The sequence below is a fragment of the Sminthopsis crassicaudata genome, chromosome 5 (genome assembly GCF_048593235.1).
Source record: "Sminthopsis crassicaudata isolate SCR6 chromosome 5, ASM4859323v1, whole genome shotgun sequence".
Classification (NCBI taxonomy): domain Eukaryota; kingdom Metazoa; phylum Chordata; class Mammalia; order Dasyuromorphia; family Dasyuridae; genus Sminthopsis; species Sminthopsis crassicaudata.
In genome coordinates, this window is record NC_133621.1 from 201,157,044 (window position 1) to 201,181,848 (window position 24,805).

The 24,805-nt window shown below is 32.2% G+C and overlaps 1 protein-coding gene across 1 annotated transcript in view; it reads left to right on the forward strand.

Annotated features, from left to right (window-relative positions):
- Positions 1-24,805, forward strand: part of LOC141543747 (sodium-coupled neutral amino acid symporter 1-like) — a 72,452-nt gene that overhangs the window by 34,406 nt on the left and 13,241 nt on the right. The window contains exons 8-12 of the mRNA XM_074269451.1: positions 8,200-8,258; positions 8,370-8,486; positions 10,350-10,429; positions 12,016-12,116; positions 24,677-24,792. Of these exons, the coding sequence (XP_074125552.1) occupies positions 8,200-8,258; positions 8,370-8,486; positions 10,350-10,429; positions 12,016-12,116; positions 24,677-24,792 (473 nt within the window). The remainder of the gene's footprint in view (positions 1-8,199; positions 8,259-8,369; positions 8,487-10,349; positions 10,430-12,015; positions 12,117-24,676; positions 24,793-24,805) is intronic.

A 24,805-nucleotide genomic window follows, 5' to 3' on the forward strand; every position in this document is an offset into this window, starting at 1 on the left:
ATGCATTTTTTGTGTTATATTATTGAAGTCTTCTTGCTAGTATTTTGAAATTTTTGTTTTCTTTTAGTTTTCCATAATTTTCTTCCTTTTGATTCTCCCTGTTTTAGTTAACAAGACTCATATTTAAATCAAAAGGGAGTTTAACTTGACCCCTTATTTATATTTTAAAAGGCAGGAAGTCTTTTTTTTTTTTAAAGATTTTATAATATTGGAATTGTTCTTTGAATGTTTAATAAAATTTGGTCTTAGAGGTTTTTCTTGGAGTATTTATTTATTTTTTCAATTTCTTTTCCTGAAATTAGATTTTTTAAAAAATCCTTTGTTTCCTGTCTTGTTATTCTGGATATTTTATATCTTCCTAAATACTTTTATGTTTCATTCAAGTTGTTAGTTTTAGGCATACAATTGAGAAAAATTCATTCTAATAATTTCCTTTGTTCCTTCATTTGTATCAAATAATTTATTTTTGATATTAAGAAACATGATTTTCATCTTTCCATTTAAAAACCAAATTAGTTAATGTTTTATCAATTCTGTTATATTACTTTAAAACAGCTCCTAAAATAACTATTTAATTGTGTTTTGCTTTCAATTTTGTAAATCTGTTAAAATTGTATTGTTTTTGCTTTCTAGTATTTTTTGGTTTTGTTCATTTATTCACTCTTCCCCACTCCCACCCTCATTTTTATCAAAGTGTTTAGAAATATACATTTCCCCCTAAGGACTACTTTGGCTTCATCCCAAAAATTTTAATTTTTTTTTCATTGTTGTCATTATCCTTAGTGAAATTGTTGAGTTTTTCTATGATTTGTTTCTTGATTCACACCAATCATTTAGATTTCATTTAAACCACAACCCTTTCTTCGATGAGCATTATTTTAATATAATTTTATTTAATTATAGTCAATAAAATATGGTGTAATGTTTCTGCTTTTCACCATTAGGTTTGTGAGGTTCAATTTTTGTAAAGGTTCAATGGATAGCTAAGAAAATATGAGCACTTTATGTTTCCATCCATTAATCACCAAAAGTCTGTCAGATTTTCTTCAAGTTCTTAAATTCTTTCTTTCTTTCTTTTTTGTTATTTTTCTCTAGGTTTCAAAGGGATACACTGAGGTCCTCTACTATTACAGTTTATTATATATTTCTCATTAAACTTTTCCATTAAATATTTAGATGTTTTAACATTTAATGCATATATGTTTGGCACTGATATTAATTTATTGTATTTCAACAAAATTTAGTTTCTGTTTATTTTTGTAATTAACTCCATTTTATTATTGCCTTGTCCAAGATCATGATTACCTAGCCAGTCATTCTGAGTTTAGCTAAAGCATAATGGATTTTATTTCAACCCTTTATTTTTGTTCTTTAAGAATTTGTATTTTTTAAATCATTCAAATTTCATGTAAATAACATATTAATTTGTTTTTAAATTTTTTATTTAGTATTTTATTTTCCCCAGTTACATGTAAAACAATTTTTAACATTTGTTTTTTAAACTTTGATTTTCAGATTCTGTCCCTTCTTCCCCCACTGAGAAGGCACATGTGAAGTTATATATTTCCATTGGTTGTAATCCTAGCTTTTTTTTCCTCTGGAATATCATATTCCAAATCCTTAAGTTTTTTAATACAGAAGTTACAAAATCTTGTATTATCCTGTCTGTGGCCCCTCTATATTTGAATTGTTTCTTTCTGGATGCTTGCAATATTTTCTCCTTCACCTGGGAGTTCCAGAATTTGGCTAGAATATTCCATGAAGTTTTCATTTTGGGATCTCTTTCAGGAGGTGACCAGTAGATTCTTTCAATTTCGATTTTACCCTCTGGTTTTGAAATATTAGAACAGTTTTCCTTCCTAATTTCTTGAAAGTGATGTGCAGGATTTTTTTTAATCATAGTTTTCAGATAGATCAATAATTTTTGAATTATCTTTCCTAGATCTATTTTCCAGGTCAGATAGTTTGAGAGAGTTTCACATTGTTTTCTATTTGTCATTCTTTTGGTCTTGTTTTATTGTTTCTTGATTTCTCATAAAGTCATTAGCTTTCATTTGCTTAATTATAATTTTCAAGGAATTGTTTTCCTCAGTGAGCTTTTTGTATCTCTTTTCCTATTCAGCCAGTTTTGCTTTTAAGCCATTCTTCTCATTAGCTTTTTGCATTTCTTTTTGCACCACTCTTAATTTCTCTTTCCATTTTTTCTCTATTTTTCCTACTTGATTTTCAAAATCCCTGTTGAACTCTTCCATAGCTTGGAGACCAATTGTTATTTTTCTTGGAAACTTTGTATGTAGGAGCTTTGATTTTGTTATCTTCTCGGTGTGTTTTGATCTTTCTTGTCACCACAGTGTCTTTATATAGTTCAAAATCTTTTTCTGTTGCTTATTCATTTTCCCAGTTTATTACCTGGCCTTTAACTCTTTGTTACATTAGACTCTCTTTCCAGGGTGGAAGGTGCATTGTCCCAAGTTTCAGCAGTTTTGTGCAGCTGTTTTCAGAGATTCTACTAGTGATCTGTAAATTTTCAGTTCTTGCAAGAAGTGTATTTGAGAAACCTCAACATTCTTTTCTGCCCTGGAATTGTGAGGTGTGTCCCTGCTCCATTATGACTGTAATTTCTAGTGTGCTTAAAAGTACAGAGTCCTTCCTCATTGCTAGTTTAAAAAAAAAAAAAAAGGACATCCTTATGACCAGCTACTTGGCCCTCTACCATGTCTGAGCTGATATTTCTGGAAATTGCCAATGCTGCTACTATTGCCATTGTCACTGCCATCATCTCTGTGCAGCCTGCTGTTATCACTGCTGATGGTTTCTAAGGTCCTCTCATCCTCTCACAACTTTCCAAGTGGTCTTTGGTGGTCTCTGGACTGAGAGGTCTGTAAAACTCCAATGCTGCTGCTGTTTCAGAGGCCCCAAGGTCTGTTTCCTTTGCTGGGGTCAGGGTTGGTGATAGGATTGCATGTTGGACTCCATCCTGGTGTAACAGACCTTTCCTGCTGGCTTAGTCCTCAACTGAAAAATAGTTTCACTCCATCTCCATCTAAAATTTATTTGGAGTCATTATTTAGAGGGATTGGGGGGGACTTGGGGGAGCCCTGTGGATGGTGGGAAGGGACCTGAAGCACTATGGGGAGATCTCAATACTTATATCACTGGCTGCACAATGGGCTGTAGCCCTGACAATGAGGAATGACAGCAACCATATGACACATGATTCATAACAGGGCTTCTTGACCAGAAACAATTCTGGGATTTGCTGTGACTGAGAGGGTGAGTGTAAATGATTGATGTTATGCTAAACTTACCTCACAGCTTACTTGCTGGATCTTAGCTCTGGAAAAGAGGTTGTGTGACACTTTCACAACCTTTTTTCAGTCTTTTGACTTTGTTTTAGTAATTTTCAGATGACTGATTCACTGACTTGTTTTCACATGGAGTGGTTAAATTCTTTTATGTCCATTCAAATATTTAAACAATTTCTTGCTTGGGTAAAGTTTTGTATTTCTTATAGTTTGTTATTAATTCTCCTTTTATGACTTTCCTTTAAAGCACTTATTTTTTTATTTCTCCCCTCCCCCATTTTTTCCAGTTGTAAATGTTCTGTTTGTTGAGAGGGATTTGAAAGGAGAGAAGGAGCATTCTAGAATTACAAAAGTGATTAATATTGATCAACTGTCATTGACCAAGCTCAACAGAACAATGACAGACAGGTAGACATTTTGCATTCACTCCATTCTATCCTGCTTCACCCCTCCACTAGAACATGAATTGAAGGGCCCTGAGCATATCCTAAGTTTGATAACTTCATTGTTCCATGGAATAACTGGTAGATGGATGGATGGATCCTTTTTCAGAAGAAAGAGTGAATGTTAATCATTGTTCTCAGAAACAATGAAAGGAGCACCAGATAATGAATGGTTGTCCCTGAGAGGGACTGAGGCATTCTATTCTGATTTCACATATCATATAGTCTAGCACGTAAATTTAGGCAGCACAAATGGTAGATGTCTGAGCTGCAATATGTAAGATTCATATTCTCAAATTGTTTTTGTGTGGATTTCTATATTCACTCCCAAAACTTGATGCAGAGTATAAACCTAGTCCAATTCCTGGGGTACATGGAGATGTATAATAGACATATTCCACAATAGGGAACAGGGACTTGCAGAACTGTTTCATCTTCTTGGTGAGGTTCAGGTTCAGCCTTTGGCATTCATCCTGACAGTTGAGGATGCAATCACCTTTTAGTGATAATACTTTTAAAATACTTTAAAAAGGGGCGGCTAGGTGGCGCAGTGGATAGAGTATCAGCCTTGAATTCAGGAGGATCCGAGTTTAAATGTGGTCTCAGACACTTAACACTTCCTAGCTGTGTGACCCTGGGCAAGTCACTTGACCCCAGCCTCAAAAAAAAATTTTTTTTTTTAAATTTTTAAGTAAGACCTATGGGCCTGTAATAACATCAAAGTCATCTTCATGCTGCTGAATGAATTTCAAGCTGCCTTACATACATAGAGGCAGGCTACAATGCACGGCAATTTTTTTAGAGACCTCAATCAGTTAATAATCAAAAGAATGAAGTCATTCTGGTATCTGGTCACGTTCTTTAAATGAAAGTCCTGAAAACTAATTAATCTTACTAACAAGCCTTTGGAGCTAGGATTTGAACGACTTTAAATCTAAAATAACCTGAGCTACCTATTTGATCCTTGCATAATTAATCATTTATCTTTCTTTCTATATTTTAGTCTCTGTGGAAGGGGCTTCACAAGAATTTGATTCAAAGCATTAACAAGATTCTCCTAAGGGGCACAATGGACAAGAAAAGCAACCAACTTTTGTTTGAATGATCCTCTTCATCTTTGTAAACCTTAAATTTAAATAAATCAGGAAGAATTCCTGCTCCCCTAATATCCTCATCAATCTAGTACTGGCTCATGTCTTTACTAAAGGCAGGAATTATTTTTTTACCTTCTTTTTTGTCTCAAAGAAGCTTGGCTCATAGAAAGAACTTAGCATATGTATATTGACATGACAAAAAAACAAGCTGTTTTGCTCACTATTATGAGCCATTTAAAATGTCTTTTCACATTTTAGTTTTCATTTGTTTCTATTCAGTGATTCAGTCATGACTTCCAAATCTTTGTGACATTGTGAACCACAACATATCAGGCTCTTCCACCTTCTACTATCACCTGAAGTCCATTCAAGTTCATGTTCATTACTTCCATGACACTATCTATTCACCTTATTCTTTGTCCTTTGACCTTCAATCTTTCCCAACATCTTTTTCAATGAGTTCTGTATTCTCATTGTGTGACCAAAATTTTTAAGTTTTAATTTCAATATTTGTCCTTCCAGTGAATAAATAGTCTGAATTAATTTCTTTTAGTATTGACTGATTTGACCTCCTTGCTGTCTAAGGGTTCTTAAATCTTTACACCATAATTCAAAAGCTTTCTTTATTGTCCTACTCTCACAGTCATATATTGCTACTGGAAAAAAACAACAACAACATAGCTTTGATTTATGGATTCTTGCCCTCAAGGTGATGTCTTTCCTTTATAGTATAGCATAGTAATAGTATAGTATAGTATAGTATAGTATAGTATAGTATAGTATAGTATAGTATAGTATAGTATAGAATAGTATAGAATAGTATAGTATAGTATAGCATAGTATAGTATAGTATAGTATAGTATAGTATAGTATAGTATAGTATAGTATAGTATAGTATAGTATAGTATAGTATATAGTCCATATATGCCATAGATTTTCTTTCAAGGAACAAGTGTCTTTTAATTTCATGGCTGCAGTCACTGTATGCATCTTTTGAGTCCAAGAATACAAAATCTAACACTGCTTCCGCTTTTTTCTCCTCCTATTTACCAGAAGTGTTGGGACCAGTTGTCAAGAATTCAGGGTTTTTTTTTTGTTTGTTTCTGTTTTACAAACTTGCTTACATAATCTTCTCTTTCACCCTTATTAAGAGGCTTCAATTCCTCTTCACTTTCTGCCATCAGACTAGTATCACATGAATATCTGAGATGGTTGATATTTCTCCAACAACCTTAATGCTGGCTTTTGATTCATTCAATCTGCTATTTCACATGAGGTCCTCTTCATTTAACTTAAATAAGGTGACAATGTACAACCTTGTCATACCCCTTTTCCAATCTTAAATCATTCAGTTATTCGATGTTCAGTTCTAACCTTTGCTACTTGGATTACACATAAATTCCTCAGTAGACAAGTAATATGATTTGTTACTTCCATCTTTTTGAGGACTTGCCATATTTTATTGCAATCCACATGTGTCAGAGGCTTTAGTGTAGGTAATGAAGCAGAAATAGATGTTTTTTCTGGAACTTCCTAAATTCTCCATAATCAAGCAATTGTTGGCAATTTGGTCTCTAGTTCTTCTACCTCTTTGAAAACTAACCTGCAATTCCATTAATTCTAAATTCACATTAGGCAGAAGCCTGGTTTGCATAATCTTAAACATGATCTTAAACCGACATTAAATGAATGCAATTTTTTGGTAATTTGAAAATTCTCTGGCAGTGCTCTTTTTTTTTAAGATTTGAGATGTAAATTGATCTTTTCGAATCCAGTTTTCCAAGTCTATTGGCACCTTAATAGCATCATCTTTTAAGATGTTATTTATCTGTTAAGCTACAATTCTGATAGCTCCATTAGTCTTATTGTTAACAATACTTTCTAAGGCCCAGTTAGCATCATTTTCTTCAGGATGTTTGGCTCTAGATAAGTAACCATAATGGTTATTAGAGACATTAAAATCTTTCTTGTAGAGTTCTTTGTGTTGTTACCACTTCTTTTTAATCTCTTCTACAATTTTTGTCTTTTATCATGCCTTTCTTCATACAAAATTTCCCTTGATATCTCTTAATTTCCTTGAAGAGATTCTTGTCTTTTTCTATTCTATAGTTTTATTTCTCTGCATTGCTCATTTGAAAAAGCAAGTATTTTCTTTTAATTTAGTAATTTTTAGTGAAAGCAAAAAAAGAATTTTGCAACACTACTAAATTAAATGAAAATATTTGAAATATATTGCTTATTTCACTTTTATCTCATCCATATAAAATTTTTGTGTATGTTTTATAAGATATATGATATTGACATAGTAGTATATATGTATGATTTATATAAAACAAATATAAAGTATGCAACAAATATAAAGTATGCATACTCAAAATATTTTCACTGTAGGATTGCACAGTTTAAAATGTTTGGAAACTACTATTTTAATTGCCAAATTAAATTCAATAAATATTATTTATATCAATGGAATCAGAAGTATAAATAAATTCCCAAGTCATTTTAATTTGATTTTGGAATATGCTGTTTTATTTCTATTTAAATATAGGTATGTCCAATGTACTGGGAACTCATTTTTAATCAAGTTTATTTAATCACATTGATTTAGGAAGATTTGGGAAACCATTCTATGAATAGCCAATAAAATTTTCTGAGTTCTGGACTGTCTGTCCAAAATTGCTGAAATTTTTTATGAGTTCTTTTACTGGGAAATGTTTCCTACATCTGTCATGCCAAAAGGTCTTCAAAAAGATAAAAATTAATGCTGCTCAGATTTCTTGTTATGTATTTATGTATTGAGGCCAAGGGATCAGCAAAGGGGATTTTTTTTCCCCAGAAGTTTGAGAGTGGAATAACTTACAAATGATAACTGATAATGCTTCTTAATAGCTGAATCTGCTATAAAAAGAAAAAAAAAACATATCTAGAAATACCCAGGCAGTTAACTGGGGTCAGGTAGGTTCCTAACAATTTATTCTTTCTCTTTGCATGCAACTGGGATTAGCAGAGAAATGCTTAACAAAGGTTTCTTGAATGGATTGATCTAAACATAGAACTCCAACTATAGGACAAGCAATTGAGATTTCTGGTGCAGTTTTAAGGATTTCCTTTTTCATATAGGTTTGGAAATACAAACTCGTCAATGTATAGAAAGAACTGAATTCATTATAAATCCCATGTTTCAGTGTCTGATATTAGTGTCTTAATTTCTGTTAAGTAAGGTAGCATTTTGGAATAAAATATTTGATAGTTCCTATAATTATTTGGCAGACAGAGATAATGTGTGAATTTAAGCTACATTTTGAAATTCTATGCTAAAAGGTGAGAAATGACACAATAATTTATTGTTTCATTTAGGGTTCCTTGGATATACCAGTGGACTTTCCTTGTCATGTATGGTTTTTTTTCTCTTTGTGGTAAGTTTTGGTTTAAAGAATTGGATTGAAGTTTTTGTGACAGTTCCATTTAACAACTATTTTGACTTCACACAATGTAATCTATCACATTTATTTTTTATATAATTAAAGATTATCTATGAGAAATTTCAAATCCAGTGTCCCCTGCCAGGATTTAATGCATCAACAGTTTCTAAAGAAGAACTTCAGAAAATGTGTAAACCAAGATACATTTTATTTAACTTTAAGGTATGCTTTTTAATACAAAATTTATTTTGCTATTGTGACACTATTAATCAATTCCTTGCAAAATTGCATGGAGGTATAGGCAGTTTACTTTTCCTCTTTTTCCTTCAAGGGCCTAGGTTAGTGGAAAGATTCAGTGGGTGGTGGTGAGCATAATTGTCATGGTACCAAAAGATTTATTTTAAAACTAAATGGGGGCAGCTAGGTGGTGCAGTGGATAGAGCACCAGCCTTAAATTCAGGAGGACCTGAGTTCAAATTTGGTCTCAGATACTTAACACTTCCTAGCTGTGTGACCCTGGGCAAGTCACTTAACCCCAGCCTCCAAGGGAAAAAAAAAAAATCTAAATGGTGACATTGGTGGATAAACAAGTTACATATAGATTTTATCATCTATAAAATGGGGCTAACAATATTTGAATTACCAGCCTCTCAGAGCTGCCATCGGGAAAGTGTTATGAAAACTATGTAACTATGAGTGATTAAAGGATTTTCAACTTAAACTACAATCTCAATTATATCACTAATATCAAATATATCAAATGAGTAAACATGGCACTCAGATGGTGCTCTGTGAAGTCATCAGAGCTAACATAGATGAAGTACTTTCATGTTGTGTGGTAAGGACCCTGAGTAGCAGAATTTTGAAGATAAATCTCATGAGAATAATGACAGATGGCTAGCTTCTGTTCTGTGCCATTGTTTCGTTTTTAAATTTTTTGTTATCATTTGTTTTCAAAGATCTCTCTCCCTGTTCCCCTATCCAGTGTTTCTTAATCCAAATATAGCCATCCCTTGCAATAAAAAATGAAAATGAAAGAAAAAAAAGATAGTTCAGGAAATGTAATTCAACATTATATGCAATGTTTTACAGCTATTATAATTATTCAAGGTTTACTTTTTTTCTTCTTTCCTTTCCCTTTCCTTCTTTCCTTCCTTCCTTTCTTTTATATTATTTTCATTAATCATATTGTAATCATTGTATATACAACCCTCTGGCATTAGTTCATGTAAATCATTACATACTTTTTTTGTATTCACATTTTTTTGGTATGTATAGTGCCCATTTTTTTTTCCCCGCAAGTCCTCAGAGCTGGTGTCTCTACAGCTTTGTTTTAAATTATCAGTGATTTGAGTTCTATTTATCATTTAAGTAACAACTATTTGAGGTATTTGAATTTCATTAATCAATCAGCAATTCAGTATGAAACTCAATTTGACTATTTTTTCCATTGAAGAAAGTTGTTGCTTCCATGAACTAGTTAAACTCACCAACTCTTTTGGTGGCATACAGGCAGAGTCCTAATTTTCTTTTCTGTAACCAGAACGTGGGTTTCAAACTAAAATTTTAGAAATATCTTTTGTTAAATGCTGAATGTCCTTTTTGGGCTTTTTTAACAGGTGGACTGTGAAATTTTGAGTTTTTATTATGTGAAATAACACAAAGATTGAAAAAAGATAGGAAAAGAGCTAGAAGATAGAAGAAACGAATGTCATATTTTGAAATGCCTTATTATGAAAATTTCCTTTAGTTAATACATATATTTTTTAATAAATTTTAGTGTTAAAATAGTACAAGGTAAAATGTATACATATATATGTATACACACACACATATATATATATACATATACATAAGAATTAACATATCCTATTTAACATCAAAGTCTATATGAAAAATACTTCTTGATAGATTAATTTTCTTGAAAGAGATGCTATTGTTAAGTAGATCAAATGCTTCCTAATAATAATTTAAGAATTTTGTAAAGATTAAGAGATAAAATAAAAGTTCCATAAAGTCAGAGCTAAGTAATTTGTGTGGGGAAAAAAATGACTTTTCCTAATACATTTATTTCTTTTCTCCCAGACAGTTTATGCTTTACCCACCATTGCATTTGCATATGTTTGTCATCAAGCAGTCCTGCCAGTTTACACTAATCTTAAAAAGTAAGACATAAAATTTAATTTTTATGGCTAAATACTTTGTCTATAAAATATAATTTCTTTGCATAACTTTCTCTCCTTACTAGTGTTTTGTGAAATATGAAAATAAGAATAGTAATCTATGAGTTGAGGCTATAGGAAAAACTTGAAGTATGTAAATCATAGATTTGGGTTTTTGGTTGGTTTTGATGCTTTAGGCTCAGTGATTTGCTAGACATTAAGTGGTCATTGTCAAAAATGCTATTTTAAACTATATAACAGTATAGTTGGTGAGGAGATAGATTAAATAACATGTATGGTCCCTTCCAAGGCTAAGTGACTGTGATTCTATGTTACTCATGCTTGTTTCATAAGACTGCAGAGGTATTTGTTAAACATAATGTCAAAATATGCTAACATAATTGGAACTATTTGTCAGTTCTTTACCAAGTAAATGATAGATATAAGGTATAGCAGTAAAAAATTAATATTACTAACTATGGACCACATGTCATGTTACTGTCATACTACTACAACCAATTGCCTTTCCATTTAAGAATTAAAAGTTCTTATATGTTCTTTTTCCAATTTAATATGTTAGAGTACCTACATACTATAGTATTGTAATAGCATTATTACATATAAATCTCTTTTTCTCCATTATAGGTTCTCAAGAAAATGGAAAAAAAAAGTTAAAATAAATTTGTCAGTAAATTTACTTGGGAGTTTCTCAATAGAAATTTCCCTCCATTTTTAAATATTTAGGACAACTCTACTTTTTTCAATAATTAAAATCCAAATATGCCCTTAATTTTTAAAAAGTACTCAAATTAAAATTTTCATTTTCTTCTGTCTTTTTTGAAGTAGGGACTTTGATTTTGACACATCCTTTGCAATTGTCTTCCAAATATTTATGGCTTGCCAGCTTGCCAGATTTGATATTCTCTCAAAATATATATTTTAGGGCATACCCCAACAATAGTTATCTTTGCATGAGAAACTTCCCTGAATCATTAGGAAAATTTTTTAAATTTCCAGTCATTGTTGTGGAGACTACTTAGAGGATTAGGAATACCTTTTTACAAGTTTACTACTACCACCACCACCTTCATTGCATCCCCCTTCACTCCATTCCCCACCTCCCCACCAAAAGAGCGTCTTAGAGTTGGAAACACCTGAATTTTAATATCCATTTATCTCTTTTGGGAATTACAGAAGAGCATTTTAAATGTATTAAGCATTTTTATACACATGATAATGGAAAACATTACTATCAAATATAAAGTACTTTCAGATACTCAAATTAAGCCTTTTGAAAAAGTGAAAGTTCATATAGGTGAAGTCAGGTATCATGGGTTCTTTCTCTCACAATAACTACATTGGACATTTTAAAATAAATAATCAATGTAGATACACTATGCCAAGTCAGATATAAATTTTTACAATTACATGAATTAGCTAAGTGAATCTATCACTATATTTTTATGTCTATGGAAGAACATAGTAAGCACTTAATTACTGTTTTTGAATTAAATATGTATTCTACACTGTTAATACCATTGAATAAATACAATGCACATATTTTTTAATGTTTCAAATTTTTTTAACAGCCGTTCATTGAGAAAAATGGAGATTGTTTCCAATGTTTCCATTTTCTCCATATGTGTTATGTATCTCTTCACTGCATTTTTTGGCTATCTGACGTTCTATGGTAAGCAAGTAATTTATCAACATTTAAATGTGTATATTACCCATATTTAAATAAACATTTATTTTTGTTTAAATTATATAAATTTCTATGTATTTATTTAGTTAAAAATACAGCAAACAAACCTGTACCATTTAAGTCAAAGAAAACAATTAAATGTTACATGATTGATTTTTCTTTTTAAAAAAGTGACAATTTTTATTTGTCCATTAGGCTAAATGTAAATAAATAATTAATATTTATTTAATTTAATAATTAATAAGTAAAGTAAATAAATATTTATATAGTCTACTATTTTCTTTGGAATTTTCACAGGAAGGAATTGAGGTTTTAGTAGACATCTTTACTGAGACTCCCTTAAATGATATTTGAAAAATAGCACAAACTACTTTAATAGAAAAGAAATGGCTAGATACACATTAAAGCTAGAAATAACAGTGATAGTACTTGAGATATTATACTTCAATTAAAAAATAAAGTTCCTAATAGTTCACTGGAAAGAAAAACATTACAATGATTGAAGGAGAAAATTGGAAATTAAAAGAAATGTTACTTGAAAAAGAGAATAAGGAATTTTTAATTTTATTGGCTCTACTGAACTTGTGGCCACTTTACTACTTTAACTGTTTAAGCAATCATTAGGGTCTTCTACTCTGGCTTATTTAATGTTGAAGGCTTATTTTTTTATTCAGTCTAAGTCATAATTTTTCAGAAATAGTTGAATGTACCTCAATATTGTAGAACAAAATGGACAGGAAGCAGGCCTTCACAGACTACCCAATAGTCTGAATTTTAAAATGTTTTAAGAAAAATATTTATAAGCATTTTAAGCATTTGTACATATTACTTTTAAGCATATGGCATAGTAAAATCCACTGGTCCTTTATGCATTTGGTTTGTTTTATGATGACATTCCTCAAAATTTCTTGCAAAGTTTGGTATGAGCTTAAAAAATTATTTAAACATTTCTTCTTCTTTACATGATTAGTTTCCCTAATACACTTTTCTTCTATCATAAATTCAAACCATTTGCTTATTTGTAAGTGATCATGAATTCTAAATGCAAGTGAATATCATTAAGGCTTTACTAAAAACTCAAAATATTGCACAAATGGAATTTTTATTCTTTTTTTTTCTTTAACAGTATTCTATTTTTCCAAATACATGCAAAGAATGACCTTTGCAAAATCTTGTGTTCCAAATTGTTCTCCCTCTCTTTCTCTATCTCCTCCCCTTGACAATAAGCAATCTGATATATGTTACACATGTACAATTCTTCTAAACATATTTCCATATTCATCATGCTACGCAAGAAAACTCTGATCAAAAGGGGGGGCACAAGAAAGAAAAAACCAACAAACAAAAAGGTGACAACACTATTCTTTCATCTATAGTCTCTATAGTTCTCTTTTTATTACTAATCTATTGGATTTCCTTGAATCAACTCACTGTGAAAAGATCATAGTTGATCATCCCATAATCATATTGTGTACAATGTTCTCTTGATTTTACTCACTTCACTTAGCATCTCTTCATATAAGTCCCTCCAGGTCTTTCTGAAATCATCCAGCTTATTGTTTCTTATAAAACAATATCTCATTACATTCATATAACTTATCCAGCCATTCCCCAACTGATAGGTATCCATTCAAATTTCTAGCTCCTTGCCATGGGTCCTTTCCCCTTTTTATGATTTTTGGGGGATATAGGCCCAGTAGAGATACTACTGTATCAAAGGGTATTCATAGTTTTAGGCACAGTTGCAGAATGATTGCAATCCATTGCAGAATGGTTCTCCAGAATGGTTGGATCATTTCACAACTTCATCAACAATGCATTAGTGTCCCAGTTTTCCCCACATTCCCTCCAAATTTATCATATTTTCTTGTCATCTTAGCGTCATCTTAGCTAATCTGAGAGGTAGGAAGTGGTAATTCAAAACTGTCTTAATTTTCATTTGTCTAATTGATAGTAATTTAGAGCATTTTTTTATATGACCAGAAATGGCTTTAATTTCTTCATCTGAAAATTGTCTGTTCATATCCTTTGGCCATTTAACAATTAGGAAATGAATTACATTCTTATAAGTTCAAGTCAGTTAGAAATGAGGCTTTTATCAGAAATACTGGATGTAAAAATTTTTCCCCAGCTTTGTTTTCCTCCTAATCTTGTCTGCATTCATTTTCTTTGTGCAAAGCCTTTTAAATTTAATGTAATCAAAATTAAGCAGCTTTGTTTTTGCATTTTATAATATTCTCTAGTTCTTCATTGGTCATAAATTCCTCTCTTCATAGATCTGAGAAATAGACTATTCTCTGTTCTCCTAATTTGCTTATAGTATCACTCCTTATTTCTAAATCATGAACCCATTTCAATCTAATCTTGGTATAGGGTGTGAAATGTTGATCAATGCCTAGTTTCTATTATATTATTTTCCAATTTTCCTAGCAATTTTTGTCAAATAGTGAATCTTATTCCAGAAGCTGGAGTTTTGGGGTTTATCAAACACTACATTGCTATAGTCATTAATTCCCTTGAAATTTTTGACCCTTCTTTTAGATGAATTTTGTTTTTAATTTTTTTAGCGCTATAAAATAATTTTTGGCAGTTTGATATGGCACTGAGTAAATAAGTTAATTTAAGTAGAATTGTCATTTTTATTAGCCCAGCATATCTATGAGTCATTGATTTTTTCTGAATGTTTAGATCTAATTTATTTGTGTGAAAAGCATTTTATATATTTATATATTCATATACTTGCCTTGTTTAGGCAGATAGATTCCCACATATTTTATATTACCTATAATTACTGGTAACATATAGAAAGGCTGATGATTTATATTGGTTTATTTTGTATCCTGTAATTTGGCTAAAGTTGTTAATTATTTATAATGTTTTTAGTTGATTCTCCATCATATCATCTGCAAAGAGTGATAATTTTGTTTCTTCATTATCCATTCTAATTCCTTCAAATTATTTTTCTTCTCTTAAAGCTAACATTTCTAGTACAATATTGAATAGTAGTGGTGATAATGGTCAACCTTATTTCACCCCTTCTCTTTCAGGAGGTGAACAGTGGATTCTTTCAATGACTACTTTACCCTTTAATTGTAGAATATCAGACCTCTTTTGCTTGTCTGATTTCTTGAAACATGTTGTTCAGGCTCTTTTTTTTTTCTTTTCATCGTGACTTTCAGGTGGACCAATAATTCTCAATTGTCTCTTCTAGATTTATTTTCCAGGTCAGTTGTTTTCCAATGAGGCATTTTACATTTTTTACTATTTTTTTTGTTTGACGGGATTCTTGATGTCTCATTGAGGCATTCACCTCCATTTATTCAATTCTAATTTTTAGTGAATTATCTTCATTTAGCTTTTTACCTCCTTTTGCATTTGGTCAATTCTTCTTTTAAATGAGATATGTTTTGTGAAATACGTTTTTTTCCTATTTCATCAATTCTATTTTTAAGGAGTTGGGGTTTTTTTCCATTTCACTAAATTTATTTTTTTAAGAAGTTTTTTTTTTTTCCAATCAATTTATGTGTTTCCTTTTCCAAGCTGTTGACTTTTCCCCAAAACTTTCATATCTCTCTCATAGCTTTCATCCCTTTTCCCCATTTTTCTTCAATCTCTCTTTTAAGATTCTTTTTGAACTCTTCTAAGAGAGCTGTTTGAGCTAGAGACCAATTTATATCCCTCTTTGAAACTTCATCTGAAGGCATTTTGCCTTTGCTGTCTTTTTCTGGTTTGTGTTCTGATCTTTCCTGTCTCCATAGTTGCTCTCTATGACTAGAGACATTTTTTTACTTTTTTTACTCATTTTTAGAGATTGAGGTCTGCTCTTAGGCCACAAGGAAGATTGTCCTGAACTTCCTCTAATGATGAACAGGGGCTTCTCACTGACTACCTTGGAACTGATGGTGCTGCAGGTTTCCTTATTGCACTGAGTAGGCCTGGCCAAGTCCTGCCTGTTATGCTGGGATTTGAAGGCTCACAATTTGCCTTTTATAGTTGCATTGAAGGTCTCACAATTACTTATCCATTGGCCATATAAATCAGGATAGAGTAACTGACATTGCTATATTTGGCTACGAGCCTCCTGCTAGATTTCTTGTGCCTAGCCTCCTAATACTGGGCCTACTTGCACTTCACCTGCACTAAACCACATTTCTTTCTTGAAGTCCTTCCAAGATATATTAAGCTGGAAAATTATTGCATTCTGAATATTTCTGAGTTCTATTACTCCAAAATCCATTCAGACACTTGATTCTGAGGACAAGTGGGGGAGAACTCAGGCAGTGTCTTGTCTACTCTCTACCATCTTGATTCCACTACTGAAATTTGGCTTGCTTATTTATTCATTTATTTATTTATTTGTTTGTTTGTTTGTTTGTTTGCTTAGCATTTTATTTTTCACCAATTACAAAAACAATTTTAACATTTATTTTTAAAACTTTCATTTCCAAATTCTCTCCCATCCTCACTCCTACACCACCTTATTAGAGGGCTCGCCTTCAATATTAAATTCAACATAAATCATACATGTGTAGTCATGCAGAACATTTCCATGTTGCGAAAGAAAACATAAGCCAAAAAAAACCAAGAAAAATAGAGTTTAAAAAGGATGTTTTGATCTTTATTCAATTATCAGTTTTTTCTCTGGAAATGGAAAGTATCTTTCATCATAAGATTTTCAGAATTGTCTTAGATCATTGTATTCCTAATAGCTAAGTCATTCACAGCTGATCACCTCACAATAATGCTGTTATTTTGTAATTAATGCACTTCACTTTGTACCAGCTCATGTAGATCTTTTCAGGTTTTTTGAGAGCATCCTAGTCATCATTTCTTAAGGCATAATAGTACTCCATCAGAGATGGAGCCAGGATGACAGGAACTTGCATGAGCTCTCCAACAAACCCCTCCAAATAACTTTATATATTACTCTAAACAAATTCTAGAGCAGTGGAATCCACAAAAAGACAAGCACATAATAATTTTCCAGTACATAACATCTTGGAAATTTAGCAGAAAAGGTTTGTGACACTAGGATGAGGGTGGAGGGTAATCTAGCTCAGGCCACCCTAGTATTACTCTGGTCTCAGCAAACCAGGAACAAGTCTGAAGTGGTCAAATTGGTGTCAGCAGCAGTGGTTCCCAGATCTTTCATCCTATAGACAACCAAAGACAAGTTGAAAGATCAGCAAGAAAGGTTTGTAACATGTGGCTGAGACTGGAGCATAGTTCAGCACCCAGTAAAGAAGGAGCAAACCTTGGGAGAGACTGAATCAGCAGCAGAAGTAGCTGCTTCTGAAGCTCTCAGCTCACAGACAATAAAGGGAGTCAAGCAACTGGTTAGAAGAAGATTGCAAGGGTCTCTTTGCTAGCACTGAGGGCAAGACTCTTGTTTCTTTGCGCATATTAGCCTCCTGAGTGTTAGTCCCAGGGCAAAGAGGAGAATGCAGCCATAGTATAGCAGGGAACCTTCTCATAATTTTAGGGCAAAAAAGAAAACTTGTGGTCACTCACAGACCAAATTATTCACTAGGAAAGGAGTAAACACACCTCTCCTTAAATTATACTACCTTGGAAGAACTGAAAATTTACAGGTTTGTAGAAGTATCTCTGGAAACAGCTGCAAAACTCTGAAGTTTGGGACAGTGCACCCTTCATCCTTGAAGCAGAGCCCTACTTTTAACAAAGAGTTAAAAGTCAAGTACTTAGGCTAGGGAAAAGAGCAAACAAAATAAAAGAGTATTGATTATTGAAAGCTACTGTAGTAACAAGGAAAATCAAAATGCACATCCAGAAGAAGATAACAAAGCTGCTACATCCAAAGCCTCCCAGAAAAATACCATTTGGTCTCAGGTCATAGAAAAAAATCAAAATGGATTTTTAAAATCAGATAAGAAAGAAAGAGGAAAAATTGGGAAGAGAAATGAGTGATGGAAAAAATCATGAAAAATAAATCAACAGCTTGGTAAAGGAGACGTTAAAAATACTGAAGAAAATAAAACCTTAAAAAACAAACTAAGTCAAATGGTAAACAAATTATAAAAAACCAGGAGGAAAAGAATGCCTTAAAAAGCACAATTGGCCAAATGGAAAAGCACAAAAATTCACTGAAGAAAAAAGCTCCTTAAAGAGAAGAATTAGCCAAATATGAGAAAAAAAAATCTACTGAGATAAATGGCTCTTTAAAAGTAGGATTGGACAAGTACAAGAGGAGGAACAACAGCTCACTGTGGAAAATAATTTTTTAAAAAATCATTATTGAGAATATGGAAACTAATGCCTTTATTAGAACTCAAGATACAATAATAAAGCAAAACTAAAAGAATGGAAAAATAGAAGAGAATTGGAAATATCTCATTGTAAAAAAAAAAAAAAAAAAAAAAAAAAAAAAAAAAAAAAAAAAAAAAACTTATCTGGAAAATAGATCCAGGAAATATAATTGAAATATTATTGGGCTATCTGAAAGTCATGATCATAAAAAAGCCTAGATATTATCTTTCAAAAAATTGTCAAGGAAAACTGTCCTGATATTTTAGAACCAAAAGGTAAAATGGAAATTGAAAGAATCCACCAATCAAACTTCTGAGATTCCAAAATGAAAACACCCAGGAATATTCTACCCAAATTACAGTCCAAGCTCTCACTTCAAGCAGAAAATATTGAAAACATACAGAAAGAAACAATTTAGGAATTGTGGAGCTACAGGATAACACAATATTTAGTAGCTTCTACATTGAAAGATCAGAAGGGTTGGAATATAATATTCTGAAGGGCAAAGGAGCTAAGATTACAACCAAAAATAAGTTGCCCAGAAAAACTGAGCATAATCTTCACAGGAAAAAAATTGGACATTTCAATGAAACTGAAGATTTTCTATCATTCTTGATTAAAAGATCAGAACTGAATAGAATATCTGACTTTCAAATACAAGATTGAAAAAAAAAAACCAAAAAGGTAAATAGGAAAGGGAAATCATGAGGGATTTGATGAAGTTGAGCTGCATACATTGCTATATGGGAAGATACTAGTAACTCATAAGAACTTAATCATTATTAGGGAAGTTTGGAGGAGTACATGTAGACAGGGCAAATGTTAGTTGAATATGAAGTGTTATCAAAAAAAAAGGCAAGAGGAATGTATTGGGAGAGAGAGTAAAGAAGTAGAATGGGATAAATTATCATGCATAAAAGAGGAGATGCATTGGGAGAGAAATGTTTTGGGGGAGAGAGTAAAAAAGTAGTAGAATGGGGTAAATTATCATGCATAAAAGGCAAAACAGAAGACCTTAATTTCTTCTTAATTTCCAAGACATGAGCTAGTGTCTCACAACTGTAGGACCCTACTTGTAAGGTTAAAGAGATTTCTATATTCAATTCAATGTTATTCTGTCTTTAAACTATTTCCAATGAGAGTAGGTACTCATTTCTTTTTACCTCTCCCATTTCCCCTTCTTTTATAAAACTTTTTTGTCTCTTTTATGTGAGATAATTTACTCCATTCTGCCTCTCCCTTTCCCTTTCTCCTGGTACATTCCTCTCTTAATTGTTTACACATCATCACTTCATATTAAATTCACACCTGTAATCTCTATGCCCTCTTTCTCAGTGCTCTAATAATGAAAAACTTATTTTGTATTACAAGTGTCATCTTCCCATGTAGGAATATAAATCATTTAACCTTACTAAATCCCTTATGGTTTCTCTTTTTATGCTTTTTCAATCTTGCATTTGAAAGGTAAAGTTTCTGTTCAGTTCTGATCTGTTCAAGAATGCTTTAAAGTCCTCAATCTCATTAACTATCCATTTTTCTCCTGCAGAATTACATTCAATTTTACTGGGTAGGTGATTCTTGCTTGTATTAATAGCTCCATTGCTCTCTGGAATAACATAATTCCAAGTCCTCTACTCCTTTAATATAGAAGCTACTAAATATTGTAGTACCATGACTGTGGTTCCATGATAACTGAATTGTTTCTTCCTGGATGTTTGAAATTTTTTTCCCTTGATTTGAAAGCTCTGGAATTTGGCTAGAAAACTTCTGAGAGTTTTCACTTTGTGATCTTTTTCAGGAGTGATAAATAGATTCTTTTAATTTCTATTTTAACACCAAGTTCTGGAACATCTAGACAATTTCTTTGATTATTTCTTAAAAGATGATGTTTTGATTCTTTTTTTGATCATGGCTTTCAGATTTAAAATTATTTCAGATTAAAATTATTTTTCCTAGATCTATTTTCTAGACCAGTTGTTTTTCCTATGAGATATTTAATCTTTTTTCATTCTTTTTGAGTTTTTAAAAATTGTTTCTTACTTTTCATAAAGTCTTTACCTTCTATTTGAGCAATTCTATTCTTTAAGGAGATTTTTCCCCCCTACAGTGAATTTTTGTGCCTATCTTTTCATTTGGCCAATTCTGCTTTTAAAGACATTCTTCTCCTCATTGGCTTTTTGTAATTAGTTTAGCACTTAGTTTACTCTGTTTTTTAATATATTATTTTCTTAAGTATTTTTCTTGTTGTTACCAAGCTATTGACTCTTTTTTTGTGATTTTCTTCCATCATTCTCATTTCTCTTCCCAATTTTTCCTTGTCCTCTCTACCTTGATTTTCAAAATCCTTTTAAACTTCTTCCATGGCCTGAGACCAATTTATATTTTTCTGGGATTCTTTGGGATAGAAGCTTTGCTTTGTTATCTTCTTCTGAGTGTGTGTTTTGATCTTTCTTGTCACCATAGTAACTTTCTATGATCAGACTCTTTTTCTATTTGCTCATTTCCCCAGCCTAGTACTTGACTTTTAATCATTTGTTAAAAGTAGGGCTCTGATCATTATAAACTTCAACAACAATACTGTATGAGGATGTATTCTGATGAAAATGGATATCTTCGACAAATAGAAGATTCGATTCAATTCCAGTTGATCAATGATGGACAGAATCAGCTACACCCAGAGATAGAACACTGGGAAATGAATGTGGACTACTTGCATTTTTGTTTTTCTTCCCAGGTTATTTTTACCTTCTGAATCTAATTCTTATTGTGCAACAAAAGAATGTACAGTTCTGCACACATATATTGTATCTAGGATACACTATAACATGTTTAATATGTATAAGACTTCCTGCCATCTAGGCAAGGGGGTAGAAGGAGAGAAGGGAAAAGTTGGAACAGAAGTGAGTGCAAGGGATAATGTTGTAAAAATTACTCATGTATATATGTTCTGTCAGTAAAAAGTTAGCCAAAAAAAAAGTAGGGCTCTACTTCCAGGACAAAGGATGAACAAGCTTTAGGGGTTTTTGTTATTTTCAGAAATATTTCTAGGAACCTGTAAATTTTTAGTTCTTCCAAAGTGGTATGATCTTAGGAGAAGTGTGTTTATTACTCTCCTGGCCCATACTCTGGTCTATGAGTGACCACAAATTTTTTTCTGCCCTAGAATTGTAAGGAGGGTCCCTGCTACACTGCAGCCACAAGCTCTGGTCGTCTCCTTTTTCTCTCACCTGGGACTGCCAATCAGCAATGCAACTCTGATCAGAATATAGGCAAAGTAATGTTGTTCTGCTTTAGTGCTAGCAAAGAGACCCTTGTAATATCCTTTTGACCAATTGTATAACCCCCTTACAGTCTATGGGAGTAAAACTCTGGAAGCTCAGTGGCTCCCCAAGCCTTATTCCTGGCTTGCTGGGAATAGGTTGGTGTTTTGCAGCTGGAGATGAAGTGTGATCCATTTTCACCCAGGCACAACAGATCTTTCATGATGACCTTCCAATTTGTATTTGGCTGAAAAATTATTTCACCCCATCTTTTTATGGGTTTTGCTGCTTCAAGAATTATTTTATGGCAATATTTAAAGGTATTTGCAGGAGTTTGGGGAAGAGAGCTCAGTCAAGTCATTGCCTCTTCTCTACCATCTTGCTTCTGCCCCAAAAAAGGAATTTTTTAATGAGGAACTTTGAAGCATAAAGACTTGAGGTTGCAAACATAAAAGTTTGCTTATGTAACTAAAAGATATAATCAAAAAACAAAAAAAAATATTCTTGGTAAACATAATAAATAAATTATCTAATTCCATTAGTGACTATAATTAGCAAAAGCATTGTTTGGTTGAATATTTCCATACAAAAAAATTAATAAACAAATATGTAAGCTTATTAGGATAGAGATAAGGAAAAGAGAACAGATATTTTTCTGATGATTGACTATTACCTTAATAATAGTTGTAGATTACAAGTAAGATAAAAAAATATTAAGCTGTGGTCTCAAACTCTCTAGAGACAGTTGAATAGCTAGAGCCCGGAAAACAAAAGTGAGAAAAAAAAATTAATTTTGTACTTTATAATTCTGTAATTGATCTTATTCTGTAACTTTATTCTGTGTTTTACATAACAATCTAATTCTTTACTCTGTTTCTGAATGAAAAATTTCATGAGTTCAAAAGTTGTTTTCCTCTCTTGTTAGATGCCAAAATTTAAGTATTCCCACTATCACTTTTAAGTAAAGAAAAACTTTGAGCTATGTTTACAGGTTCAATACTCTCATAAAACACTTTCGTTCTAGGAGAACTGTACCCTCAATACTATTTGCAAAACGGATTATGGCAAGAAAACATGGTATCCCCCATAATCTCATCTTCTGAGAAACTTTTATGACATTGACATATTATTTTGGTTCACTGAGAAGCTCACCGAGTTTTATCCTAGCCCATCTTTGCCCAATTAAAAATAGTATTATCTCATTTCCATGAGCTACTGAATCTATTTTTCCTAGTGTATTATCAAAAGACTCAGAAATCAGTTGGGTTCCAAAAATCAATAAAACATTCCTCTAATACAGAGAGAGGTGGTCTTCTTGTTTCCACATGTAATTTTTCCTGCTTTCTTTAATGTGATCAATCGTCCTCACCCCTAAGATAATGCCAAACCTGTAACCAATTGTATTTTTCGTTTACCTATCCTGCTCCTAATTTTTCCTGCTTTCCTTAATGTGATCAATCGTCCTCACCCCTAAGATAATGCCAAACCTGAACCAATTGTATTTTTCTTTTACCTATCCTGCTCTTTGTTCTATGGTTATAAAAAGGAGTTGCACCTCCACCTTAGAGTTTTGATCTAAACTGAGACAGTCATTGGAAAGTTAAATGTCACAATGAATAGGCAGGGAGTCAGAAAGACTCATATTCCTGAGCTCAAATCTGACTCAGACATTTACTAGCTGTGTAGCTTTGAGCAAATCACTTAACCTTCCTTGCCTTAGAAAAAAAAAGTAGCAAATCACTCCAATATCTTTGCCAAGAAAACTCCATGGACAAGTGGACCAGTTTACTGTTTTTCAGTAGAACTTTTGTTTATAATCCTACTTTATGCATTCCCAGTTCTGTAATTTCTTCTAATGAAATTAATTAAATGTAAATTACATTTACTTTAAAGGAAGAAAATTTCCAAATAGCTTTTAAAATCTTATTTAGTTAAATAGTGGAATCTCTTTCATTGAGAACTAATTTTTATAGGTTTAAAAATTGTCTTCTAAATTTCAATTGTTCAATTCCTTGCCTTATCATGAGCTTCTAAATCACTGGTTGCTCTGGGAAAAGTTGAAAAGTGATGTGAATGATTGTCTCTTTTAAAAAACATTTGTCTACTCTGAGATACCACTATACACCTCTCAGATTGTCTAAGGTGACAGGAAAAGATGATGAATGTTGGAGAGGTTGTGGGAAAACTGTTTATGGATCTAGCCATTTTGGAGAGCAATTTGGAACTATGCCCAAAAAGTATCAAACTGTGCATACCCTTTGATCCAGCAGTGCTACTACTGGGTTTATATCCCAAAGAGATCTTAAAAAGAAAGGAAAGGGACCACATGTGCAAAAATGTTTGGCAACCCTTTTTGTAGTGTCAAGAAACTGGAAACTGAGTGGATGCCCATCAATTGGAGAATGGCTGAATAAGTTGTGATATATGAATGCTATGGAATGTTACTGTTCTATAAGAAATGGGCAGGAGGATGATTTTAAAGAGGCCTGGAGAGACTGAAGCTAAATTAAATGAACAGACCCAGGAGATAATTGTACACAATATCATCAATATTATATGACGACGAATTCTGATGAACATGACTCTTTCCAACAATGAGATGACTGATGCCAGTTCCAATGATCTTCTGATGAAGAGAGCTATCTGCCCTCAGAGAGAGGACTGTGGGAACTGAGTGTGGATCACAATATAATGTTCCTATTCTTTTGTTGATGTTTGCTTATATTTTGTTTTCTTACTCATTTTCTTTCCTTTTTGATCTAATTTTTCTTGTGCAACAAGAGAATTTTATAAATACTTTTACACATATATTTAAACATATATTTTAATATGAATGATATATATTGGATTGCTTGCCATCTAGGGGAGGGGATAGGAGAAAGGAGGGGAAGATGTGAAACACAAGGCTATACAAGGGTCTATGTTGGCAAATTATCTTTGCATATGTTTTGAAAATAAAAAGCTTTAATAAAAAATAAAAATAAATTTAAAACATTTGTCTTATTTTCTCCTTTTTAGATGAGGTACATTCAAGTTTACTTCATACATACAAAGATAAAGGTCTTCTTATCCTAATAGTACGATTGTCAGTGATGATGGCAGTTACTCTCACAATTCCAGTATTATTTCTCACAGTAAGTTAAAGTC